This window comes from Trachemys scripta, chromosome 11 (assembly GCF_013100865.1).
Source record: "Trachemys scripta elegans isolate TJP31775 chromosome 11, CAS_Tse_1.0, whole genome shotgun sequence".
Lineage (NCBI taxonomy): Eukaryota > Metazoa > Chordata > Testudines > Emydidae > Trachemys > Trachemys scripta.
Window position 1 is genome coordinate 50,749,867 of NC_048308.1, and position 12,950 is coordinate 50,762,816.

The window sequence follows — 12,950 nt, forward strand, 5'->3', positions numbered from 1 at the left end:
GGAATGCCTGGTTTGCAAAGGCACAGCAAAAACTACATAATAGCTTGTATTTCAGAACAAAGTTGTAGGGCTATATTATTCTCCAGGATTTTAGGAAATGAATGACATGGAAGTCTATATAAAATTTAATTTAAAAAGGGGACACTGTCAAGTAGTTTAGGGTAAAATTTGATGTACTTTAAAACTGTTATAATCTGGTGGGGGAATACCCTCTGAATTCCTAGTATACGGTCCCTGACATTAAGAATAAAACAGTAGTGACTTTTTTATGTATAAGTTCAGTAACATTTTTTCTCTTCTCTTGGGGTCCAATCCAAAGCCCACTGAAGTCAGTGAAAAGACTTTCATTGAATTCAATGAATTTTGTATCAAGCCCCTGAAGAACCAAACACTCAAGGCCTGATCAATGGTTATCTGGGGATTTTTGCCTGAGTAAGGAGTGACTATTAATTAACAAATCATTTTTCACATCTGTATTAAAACTATCAATGTTATCACTAATGATTCTAGTGAACCATAACACTGAAAATGGCCCAGCCATATAGGGATAGTCTTCAGAGTGGATCCAGGTGGGTTGGAAAAAAAAATGGTGTTTGCCCAATGAAAAAAAGAATAAAACCAGTACAGGCATAATTGCTAATGCCCAGCTTCTAAGAGGCCGTTATAAACAGTGGAGGGTAAAAAAACAAAAATTAGATAATAAAAATAGCTTGATATCCTGGGCTTAAAAAAGGTATGAGGATATGCAAAAAAAAAAAAAAAAAAAAAATCAATGTATACGAAGAGCAGGCCTTCCCAACCTACAAGATGGAATTTCAAGGAAACACTGACTGCCCTACTCACAACTTAGAAGCTATATTTTTAAATACTCAAGGAATTAATGTATCTATCTATCTATGTGTATGTGTGTGTGTGTGTGTGTGTGCGCGCATGCGTGCGTACACACACACACACACACATCCTTACAGTATTTTAAAATGTAGCTTCTGAGTTGTAGAAATAAATTTATTGCCAGTTGGTTTAGGGAAAAAAAAATCCACCAATTCCCTTCTCTCCCCCCTCCCCCCCCAAAAAAACCCATTAAGAAACTATTTTACAAATTTGCCAAAATGGCTAGCATTTGAAATTTGCCAAAAAGATGACAATTTCTCAATACAAGTAAAAAAATCCCTTAGTGTCCTATTAAAAATGAGAGGGATGTGTGCGTGAGTACAGACAGGCACACATAGAATGCAAAGCCGGCAGTGACAGTCGAGTAAAAGCTGTGGGCTTTTGGATGCTGGTGTAAGAGAAGCACCTGAGAAAGTAATGAATTTCACATCTGCTTGCTAGCTCACAGACACTCTTTCCCCAATGCATATTTTAGTTTTGGTGAAAATGATGACTCTGTCATTAGTTTGTTTATCTGAAATTATTTATCCATGTCCATTTCTCAGAGCAAAACCTATCTGTGTAGAATGGGATCCTTAAAAGAAAAAACAAACAGAAAAAGAGAAATATAGCAAATCCATGGATAGATTTACATTTCCAGGTACAGTGAACTTTCAGTTTTGTAAATGTATTAACAAAAATCACTGTGGTTTGAAAGAAGAACATTAGTAAGCAAGTATGGTGAATAAATGTACAATATTAAAAGGTTAGTATGAAAAATATAGCTGCACCTTAGAGATTGTTCAGGTGATCCTTTAAGACCACTGTACTCTGGAGACTGTATGTGTGCATGCAAAGGGAACTACCTGCGTCCCTTTAGTTACCAGATCTTTTACAGAGAGCATTTTGCAGTGTTAGGATCAATATAATGGACAATACCAATTATTCCCCTATTCCCTTTCTTCCTGGTAAAGTCAATTAATGTGATTCATAGTTTTTATAAGTGGGCATGAAATTCTGTCTCAGGCCAGGCTCATAATACAAAGTTTTGTCAGCACAGCTATGTGTGAATAAACCCGCACTCCCTAGCTGGCATAGCTAAGCCAGCAAAATCCCCGATGCAGACACAACTATGTTGACAGAAGAGTACTTCTGTTACCATCACTAAAGTGGTGTTCTAACACTGGCAGAAAAACTCCTTTTGGATATGCTGTGTCTACACTAGGGGGAGCACTGCTGGTATAGCTATGCCGATACAGCTATACCCCAATACCCGCAACACTTTTGCAATATAGACTAGGCCTCATAGGTGCCCAGTGATACTAGGCATAGTAAAGGGATTTCTATTGAAAGCCCTGGATTCATTAATTTGGATGTATTATTTCAGAGATACTGTGATTAAGGAAGTAATATTTCTTCACATAAAAATCAGCCCAATGAGGAATATGGCATTCCCCTTCTGAGGAAGTACAGAAACACACACTATACCAGAATATCCCTAAAATAATCATTAAACATATAGTCAAGGAGCAATGCACGTTAAAGAACGTGAGAAATGCATGTCGTATACAGTCCTGCAAGTGGTTCTAAAACTGAAGCCTGAACTGCCAATGAACCTCAATTTTATTTCAGTTTATTCCATCTTGACTAATAATTTACCAAGGGCTTTAGATATTTTTCTAAATGATTCCTTTAATCTAAAGTTTTCAATGGCGATTACTCCATGAGCACTGTGCAAAACTGAAGTTATATGGGTTGCTCTGTATGAACTTACCAGATTTCAAACTACAAGTTTAGCAAAACTCAGTTACCACATGTAGAGATTGGAAATTAAACAATAGATTTAAGTACAGAAAAGAGGCCAGATCCTCAGCTGGTGTAAATTGGTGTAGCTCCATTGAAGTCAATGAAACTACACCAAATTACATTGGTGAAGGACCTACCCTAACAGGCAGGTCATCATCTGGAACCCATATGGCTTCAAATTAGATAAGAAGCCACCAGGGATTAGTTATGAATTATAGCTAGATAAATATTATTGCATGAGAGCTATGACATAGGACATCCCCTCCGTTTCCACCAATATAGGGACTCAGATTCAGTGCATGTCTTCTGGGGAGTTGGAACAATGTAGGAGCTGAAGCTCCGTGACCTTATTTCTTTTGCTCTGGGATACTACAGAAGATTTGCCTGTGAGGAAAATGACTCTTTTATTGATCTTCTTCTCTCCTTGGACATCACTGCTCTCTCCTTTCCACTGACCCCCGTCCCTTCCACTTTCTGTAACGTTCACTCTAGTATCCTCACAGAATTCTCTGCAGTTCTTGATGCTCACAGAGCTTCTCCAATACCACTTTGTTCATTTTTGCCTCAATTCTGCCCCGCCTCCTGCAAAACAATTCAGCATCACCTTCTTCATCATCTCTAACCTGTCCTCTAATCTCCAGCAATTTGTTGCTGCTATTGATTTTCTTCTCAGGATTGCTACCCCATTTCTGTGCTCCCCAAAGGGAAATTATCATGACTTTCCTGACCAACATCTAGCCGTTGGGCTCCCCTCTGCTTCTGATTCAAAGGTATCTTCTGTGGTCCTCCCTTTTCCCCCCACCATGACCCCCACCCACAACCACACCTCCTTCCGAATGGCGCTCTCCCTTGCTGTCACTGCTATTTCCCCCCTCATCCTAATCCTCAACCTCTCTTTCCTCCATCTCTTTCCCTTGTTGTTACAGCAGAGCTGGTTTTTACTTAAATACACTTCTTTTGTTCAGACACCAGGTCATGTGGTTCACTGCCATCCTAAAGCTAAATTACTCAAGGCTAGCAGACTGGGATAGGCTAGCACACCATTTTAAAAGGAGCTGCAGGCCTTAATTCTCACCGCTCTCTTCAGGTCTCAAACAAGGAAAATAGAGGATTTAACACAACAATATTGCTTGTCCTTATTTCTAATTTAAAAGAAATCATTTTAGCCCAGCTTTGCTGTCTCCCCCACCTGTCACAAGATACAACCTCAGCCCCGCCTGTGTCTTAAGAAAACCGATTGCCAACTTAGAGGGAAAAGCTTGCATCAATCAAAGCTTTGGGGGATGACTCTGGAGAGTTTTCCCTTTTAACCCTCTCCTCCCCCCGTCCTTCTTGGAAAAGCTCCTTGATAATGGAGAAGTTATGGGGCATGGTGCATTTTGGCTTCCTCTCTACCAAAGTGAACCCACTGTGTCCTCCCTTTGTGTTGTTTAGGTTCTACGGTTACTAACCGGTGCTCCTTTAGCTCATTGGACCATAATCTGGCCCTGTATATTTTTTAAATCTCAATACATCACTTTTAAAACTGGAATGGAATAAACATTTTCTAAATGTGTGGCTTACTGTCCACATAGAATAACCACCCAGTATGCATCCTTACCCTAGATTACCAGTTGGTAACTAATGAACAGTGAGCACTTTCTAACATACATTCCAAGTAGCTTTGGACCAATTTTTTAAATTCTTGTTGCTGAAGCCCTCTCCCTTAGCTACTTTTATTAATAATTAGGAATTTATCCCTAGGAAATATCAAAGTGACTATTCGTTGTGGGTAGGAACTGAGATTATTCAATTTGGACAGCTGTTCTTGGGTCCAGATTTGAAAATATATCAAGAGATTTGTAGTAGTGTAAATAATATAAAGAGCCCATATTTTCAATATTTACAAGGTAGATTTTATCTAGACCTTTAACCACTTTTGAGGAGTTCCAGGAGCAAGTTGGAACAAAAGATTTAATTTCTAAGATATATACAATTTTGACTGAAAAAGATGTTGATAAGAAAACAATACAGATGAAAAAGTGAGAGAGTAATTTGGATAAAGAAATTGATCTAATGAGTGTGTCTCTGTATGTACATATCTTCAGTTTGTATTACTCAAAGAATTTTTTTAATGAAATATTTCATTTGACTCCAGTTAAGATACATCATATTTTTTGCTACTAGGGAGGCACTCTGTTGGAAGAGTTGCAGGAAAAAGGGTACACACATGCACATCTGGTAGTTGTGTCCAGGAATTAGATGGCTTTGAAAGAAAATTATTAAAGAGATTCATCTTTTGACAAAATGCCAGCTTCCTAGAGATCCCTCAACCTGCTTACTTAATGAGCCAGTAAAGGACCTACGTTTCTAACAAATGACAAATTAATTTATTTTTATAGTTAGTTGTTAGACTTTGTATTGCACACAACTGAAAAAATGTGAACCATCCTCCTATGGAATTGTGGTATAGTAACAATTCTCCTTATGATGGAAAAGTTTCATACCAAGTACATACACAAGGGAAGCACCAAAAAGAGGGTAGATTGTTTGAAATATTGTCAACCTTGTTAGTATATGCAGAGGAGGAGCGCTTCCCACCCAGTAAGCCAGAATCGTTAGCCAGGTTCTGGCTATTAATCTGATCTTGAATATGTAACGTATGATGTACTTTTAACGTTTTATTGTAACTTCAGCTTAATAAAAAGTTTTATAGAATTTTACTAGGAGAAATTATAAACCACCAAGAGATAAACTGTGTTTCATCTTCACTGCACAGCATATCGGTGGGGGTAAACCTGGCATTCAGAGCTTTGTAGCTCAACAGTACTCCCTTGTAAAGATCTATTTTCACAATACAAAAGCAACACAAGCTTAAGCAATTATACATTGCTTGCCACATTTTTAACAGGAACACTCCAAATGCTTCTATTCACAGTTCTAAAGCCAAGCTGTGAATATTTGCACAATAGCTACTCATAAATTAATCCTCCTAGTAAGAAGATTTGAAAAAGAAAGATGCTCACCCAAAACAAAATTCGATAAACCCTACATAACATTTACATGTTTTTAATTTAAAATGTTATATCATGCTACGTAGCCATTAATTTTTAGTGGAGCTTCTAAATAAATTAAAGCCATTTATCATTTTTTAAAATCTATTATAAATACCGTATTAACTTTACATTCAAACACAGACATAATATCAATTATAGCAGCATCTGATGACGTAGCAGCTATTCTATTCTAGGGAGGAGCTATACAAAACTATTGGTTTTCACTTAATCATATTCAGGTGTTCTGACAACAATTTGCAATATTTGGTTCAGTGTGAAAGTTGTCCTGATTTCCACCAATGCTTGCTGCCAGGGCAAGCATTTTGCAATGTAACTAGTCTCACTGTCAATAAAGACTTTTTTTTTTGGCCCCAGAGTGTTTGTATATTAGTGATGATGAGACATTTGATAAAAAGAGAGGCAGTTTTCAGATTAAAAAAAACCCACAAAACATTTTTTCCATAGCCAATAAGTAAAAAAAAAAAAATTAAAGATTACGACACCTACAGTTTTGCAGACATAGGGGAAAATGTTCTCTCCCCACAGATTTTGCCAATTGTACTTCTAATTTTACTGATATTATAATAGGAATCTTACCTGCATAATCCGTTCTTGCATAATGTCCATCTTCAGACTTTGTGGTAGTAGTTGTGTTATCTGTGTTAAAAGAAATATGTGTTGCTTTGACATTTGCTGCTGTTGTTGTAAAAGAGAGGCCAATCCCGTAAGTCTCAGAGTGTAAGCAAGTAGATCCCTGCACCTATGCAGAGCTCCACGGACTTCAAGGGAGCTGTATATGGGAGAAAGGGTCAATTGCGGGATCAAGGTCTTTGGACTGATTCACCCCATGCTGAGACACAAATCTGCCATTCCAGGATTAACATTTATCTAACAATGTCTAACTGGATCTAAAAAGATCCAGTTACAGTGAGGTGTGATTTCCTCATTGTTTTAAATAATCCAGACATGGTGATAATCTAATCTGAAAATGGAGAACAGGAAAGGAGGGTTCATTTTAAAGAAATATTTTATAGGAATGTGTTTAATATGCAGGTTTAGTAGGGCTCTGTAAATAGATGTGCTTAGGATTTATAGGTCAGAAGCTGAGAGGGAGCTATTAAGGATCAATGGCCATTTTATTTACAGCAACTATTTAAAACCACATTTCCCCCATTTTTATTTTGAGCACAAAATAGGCTTTTTGAAAATCGACTCAGTGGTTACGCTGGCGCACACATGAAATAGGGCCACATGCCTCTGAAGCCTAACCCTACATCTTGAATGCTGCCAGGCAAACGAGAATTACTGAGTTCTTTCCTGAAAGGACATATGCTTTTCTGCTGGGAAGAGGAGGGTTGCCATATTCATTAGGCTGGGCTCTGTGACTTTGGCATCATGAAGATTCAGATGACACAACAAACAATGGTGATTCTATAGGCTCCACTAAACATATTGGGCCAGATCCCTTTGATCCACTAAGACTGTTTTGTGCTGCTCCAGTGGCACAAGGCAGCCCTCAAGCAAGATTCCTCAAAAGCAGGAGAATCCCTATGCGGCTTGGAGCTGCCGTAGCAGCTCCAATGCCGCCTCCCTTCTAACCTCCAGCACAGAGGGTTTGGCCAGGGGAAGAGGGTGTGACTGGGCTGTTCCTTTTGCCACTGTGATGCTTAGGGGCTGGAACTGCCTCTTGGGGCTATAGATATAAGCCAAACACAGCAGCCTTAATGTTATAGAAATTTGTGCTGAGGCCTGTTCTAGGGCTGAAGGGCCCCAGAATGTGGCACCGGGAGCAGGAAGGTTGCAAAAGTTGCTTAAAGCCACCTTTGCACATGTGCCTCCAGGGCTGCACCAACCAGAGCTCAGCCGCAGCTTAGATATGGGCCAGTATTTCAAAACCTGTAATCAACAAAATTCCCACTCCACCAGACCGTATCCTGTACAGTGAATTAGAAGAGTCTATTGAAAATATAAGAAGTGCCTAATAACAAGTCAGACCTAGTTTTTATTTCTGCACAAAAATTGAAAACATTATTTGAAATGAATTTTGCTCTGAGCATTACCTTGACATCGACCCAAAGACATGACTTCAATTTTCTCCTGTTTCTGGCACGATGCTTCTTTGATTTGACATGCATTATCATAAGATTTCCCATCGGAAGCACAAAGAGGATTGAAGTTGGTTTGAGAACAGTCGATGTTGCACACACACCTGAAAAGATTAAAAAAAGGCTAATGTAAGAAAGCTTTCTCATGACATCCTAGATAAAGCACAAAAATAAAGAAGGCTTGGAGGGTTTCCATGGCAGTATAATAAGGATTGATGGAATGAAGCTGGAAAATTCTGGTGAAGGGCTGTTTGTGGTTTTGATTTGGAATGAAATGCCGGGAAAAAAGTGAAAGAGAAAGAAAGAAAGCAAAAGAAAAATGAAAAGGCAAACAACTGGACATGTAAAACTAAATTAAAGCATGCACTACTGTAAAATAAATTACAGTAACTCCTCACTTAACGTTGTAGTTACGTTCCTGAGAAATGCAACTTTAAGTGGAACGATGTTAATTTTCCCATAAGATTTAATGTACATGTGTGGGGTTAGGTTCCAAGGAAATTTTTTGGGGGCAGATAAAAGGCATTATATACTGTACAGTGCTGTACTGTGGTTGGGAAATGCCCCTGGCTTAGCTCCCACTGCCACAGCCCACTGCAGGCAAGGACGCTAGGAAGCACCTTCGAAGAAGCAGTGGCAGCTTACCTGGAGAAGAACAGGCGCCGACTTTGCCGGGAATGCTCAAGGCCCGCCTCTTCCTGTCCCTACTCCACTCCAGGCCCACCTCTTCCCACCCCCACTCCACCTCCTCTCCGGAGCAGACAACATCCCTGCTCCTTCCCCCCTCCAAAGTCCTAGGACTTTCTGGGAGGGAAGGGGGAGGAGCAGAGATGTGGCACTTCCCTGCTCCTGCCCCTCCCTCCCAGAAAGTCCTAAGAGCCAGGAAACAGCTGTTTGGCAGTGGTGGAAGCGCTGGGAGGGAGGGTGAGGAGGCGGAGAAGAGGAACTTGTGCAATGTTCCCTTGTAAAGTCGCTGCTCTTCCACAGAATCTTACAAGCAGTGGACAGAGCAGGCAGCCAAATGACGTTATAAGGGAGGATTGCACAACTTTAAATGAGCATGTTCCCTAATTGAGCAGTGATGTTACTTTGAACCAACGTTAAGCGGGAGGACGTTAAGTGAGGAATTACTGTACATACAGGCAGATCCTCAGCTGGCGTGAGCTGCCATGGTGCCGGCCGATGAACTCTATGGAACTGTGACCAGCTGTGAATCTGACCCATAATATATCATTGTATATGTGCATATTTATTTCAATTCATGATTATATATAAACATTTATAATATTTATCCCAGACTGTAGGCACCTTTGACGTAATTAAAGATACATTGGCATAAAAGATAATGCTACAGCTTCCCTCACCCTAAAGCCATAAAATAAAATAAATAACCAACCAGAAGTGAAATCATACCCAAACCCAGATATATTCTTTTCTCGTTTATAAAACCATCATGCTGAATCTGTATGTTGTTTCATCAACCTCCTGAATCTGTATGTTGTATGGCTGATAGGCAATTCAGCGTCAGCATGACCACAGATGGATGCTATTTTAACTCTTCCAGGACACACAGACCAGGACCCACCAACTCAAAGCAACATCAGACCCTGCCATAACAACAGATGCACAACCTGCGGACGTATCTTTCTCCACTGCTACAGTGACCAACACCCGCTCTCCCCCAAGATGCCTTTCAAGATCCATGGGGCCTACATATACCTATCACAACACATGGCACATCTAATCCACCACACTCCAAAAACAACTATGTGGGTAAAACCAAACAATCACTGTGCTCTCAAATGAACTCATACCAAAAAATGATAGAAAACAAAGAACATCCTATCACCTGTGGGTGAACACTTTTCACAGAACGATCACTCCATATCTGACCTCGCAGTCCTCATCCTCAAAGGAAACCTGCACAACACCTTCAAAACATGAGTCCGGAAGCTTAAATTCATAACTTTGCTAGATGCTAAAAATTGTGATCTTAATAAAGACACTGGATTTATGGTTCATTACAGCAACCTATAACCCCCCTAGCCCTCACATTTGTCCTGTGATTGGAGAGATGTCAACTGGCCACTTCACCTCGAATAGTCTTTTATAATGTGTTAACTACTTATGCTAAACAACCTGTTCCACCTTATATTTAGCTGTGACACTGATTGTACCTTTCCTAGGCCTGGAGAAGAGCTCTGTGTGGCTCTTTCATCAATAGAAGTCAGTCTTATAAAAGATAATACCTCACCCACCTTGTCCCGCTAACTCTTCCAATGTCAGAGACGAAGCTGTGCACAAGACATAACATTTTCAAAAGTGACCAAGGAGCCAAAGTCTCATTGACTCTCAGGGAAATTAAGGATATGTCTAACTGGCAGAGTTACAGTGCCAGCAGTTACAGCACTGCTCAGAGAGCGCTGAAGGGAAACCACTGTTGTGTGTTAACGCTGTCAGCTGCCTGTGCAATAGCATGTTCACACTTGCGGCACTTGCAGTAGTATTCAGAGCGGTGCACTCTGGGAAGTTATCCCACAGCACATCCCTCGGCCCGCGCTGCTTCCCACAGCCCCCATTGGCCTGGAGCAGTGAACCGCGTCCAGTGGAAGCTGCAATCAGCTGAACCTGTGGATGCAGCAGGTAAACAAACTGCCCCGGCCCGCCAGGAAGCTTACCCTGGAGGGCTGCGTGCCAAAGGTTGCAATCCCTGGGGCAGACGATGCGCTAGGAAGGTTTAAGAAAATTGCCTGTTGCTTTGCAGGGCTCTATTTGCTTTCAATTCATAGAATAAAGATTGCTTTCAAACCAACACAATTATTTTATTAAAAAACAACAACTGGAAGAGAGAGACAAACAAAAAAAACCACATCAGCACTGGGGGATGGGGGAAGGGAAGGTCCCAGGAGGTGGGGTCCCGGGATGGTTAAAGATTTGTGTATGTCCAACTATCATATCCAACCTTCTCCTTTGGAGTACAGTGCTGCAGGTACTGTACTTCAGCAGGGCTAAATTGCAGAGGGACGGGTGTTGAATGCAGTGAGTACTGGGAGTCCGCATTGCTGGACTGTGAGGGGGGAGGAGTGGAATGCTGCGGATACAGCCTGGATCCAGGAGGTTCATAAGAGTGTGTTGGTGGTGTCTGGGGGGCGCATGGGAAAGAGTTTTGTGAGAGCGGCTGCAGGGGAGGACTGGCACGGAGCTTGTCAGTTTGCAGTGCTAGTAGCACCTGGAGCGTGTCCACTTGGCGTTCCAGAACATTTAAGAGGTGCTCTGTGGCTTTGTTCTGGCACGCCGCGTTCTCCTTTCGGTCCCTCTTCTCACTATCCCACCACTCCTTCGATTCTTGTTTTTCAGCCGTAGAGTGCATCGTGACCTCACACAGAAAGTCCTCCTGAGTTCTTCTTGGCCGCTTTCTAATTCTGTGCAGCCGTTCTGCCGCCGATAACGAAGAGGGAGGCTAGGCTGCCAAGGTCATCTCTGTGAAGCCAAAATGCAACATTTTACAGAAGCAGTATTCTTTGCAACACACAGACCATTGATTCAGTTATTTAAAACACAGGCACTATTCACATACCTGTCACTAACTGGCTGACCCCAGGCAAGCACACATGAGCCACAAGACCCCCAAAATGGTGAGTAGCCACTCTGCCAAAGAACCTGTGTCAGCAGATTGCTCAGTATCTCCATGAGAGTTTCCTGGAGATCTGAGGCAGATTCCCATTAAGTAAGGGAATCAATCAATACCCTGTTCTGCCGCTCAGACTAGGCATGTGGTGGTACGCACATCAGACAGATACAAGCCTACTTTCTGCAACCCTCCTGCCCTCAACAACTCGCTTCAGCGATTCCCCAAATCAAAGCCACTTACCAGGGGCCTCCTCTCTTGTTTGTGCTTCACCAAGATCCGACAACTGTGACTGGCTAGCCTCTTCCGGGGTAGAGAAGAGCTCCTGGCTGCATGCATCTCTGGCCTCTGAGTCATCCTCTGCCTCTGGGTCCCCCTCCCCCTCCACATCCTTTTCCAAGATTTCCTTCTCCTGGCTCGGTCCACTCTTGACTGGCAGGAGCCAACGAAGTATCCACAGTGGACTTTGCAGTGGAGTTGGGGTCATCACCAAGTATCGTGTCCAGCTCTTCGTAGAACCGGCAGCTTGTGGGCGCAGCACTGGCGTGGCGGTTTGCCTCCTGAGCCTTGTGGTAGGCATTCCGCAGCTCCTTCACTTTGACCCTGCATTGCAGTGTGTCCCGGTCATGGCCCCTTTCTGTCATGCATCGTGAAATCTGTCCAAAGGTATCATAAGTCCTACGGCTGGAGCGCAGCTGGGACTGGACAGCCTCCTCTCCCCAAATGCTGATGAGGTCCAGCAGCTTGGCATTGCTCCAAGCAGGGGATCGCCTGGTGTGTGGAGCAGGCATGGTCATCTGGAAAGATGCACTGAGACCATTGCACGCATCCCCAAAGGCAGGGCAGTAGAGTTCAAAACCGATGACCAGAGAGGCAAGAACAGGCATTGTGGGACACCTCCCGGAGGCTAAATGCAGCTCTGTAATCGACCAGGGTGTCTACACTGGCACTGAAAACACTGGCACAGAAAGCTGTACGCCTCTCCCCAGGGTGGTTTTTTTACAGCGCTGGAACTGCGCAGTTTCTGCGCACGAAGTGGCTTGGCAGTGTGTACATCTCGGGAGTTACACTACAGAAAGCTGCTGTCCTGTGCAGAAACTTGACAGTGTAGACAAGGCCTAAGGCTCCAATAGTGCCTAGATCTCTTCTGAAAATGGCACTTAAGAGACTAAGGGTAAATTACACTTAAAACGCTGATTGGCGCAGCTGCACCGATGCAGCTGTGCTGCTCTAGCACTTTAACAAAGGTGCTCTAAGCCGACGAGCTCTCCTGTCAGTGTAGTTAATCCACCTCCCCGAGAGGCAGCAGCTATGTCAGCAGGAGAAGCTCTCCTGCTGACATAGCGCTGTCTACCCGGGGGTGGGGGCCTGTACATTGGTATAGCTACTTCGTTCAAGGGTGTGGATTTTTCACACCCCTGAGCAATGTAATTATACCGATATAGGTCTGTCGTGTAGACCAGACCTCAGTTACTTAGGCACTTCTGAAAATTTTATCCAAAATCT

The 12,950-nt window shown here is 42.4% G+C and overlaps 1 protein-coding gene across 1 annotated transcript in view; it reads right to left on the reverse strand.

Moving 5' to 3' along the window:
* TMEFF2 (transmembrane protein with EGF like and two follistatin like domains 2) overlaps positions 1-12,950 on the reverse strand; it is a 166,471-nt gene that overhangs the window by 42,393 nt on the left and 111,128 nt on the right. Inside the window, exons 6-7 of the mRNA XM_034785203.1 lie at positions 7,772-7,920; positions 6,309-6,368 (exon numbers count right to left, since the gene is read on the reverse strand). Coding sequence (XP_034641094.1) covers positions 6,309-6,368; positions 7,772-7,920 — 209 coding nt within the window. The remainder of the gene's footprint in view (positions 1-6,308; positions 6,369-7,771; positions 7,921-12,950) is intronic.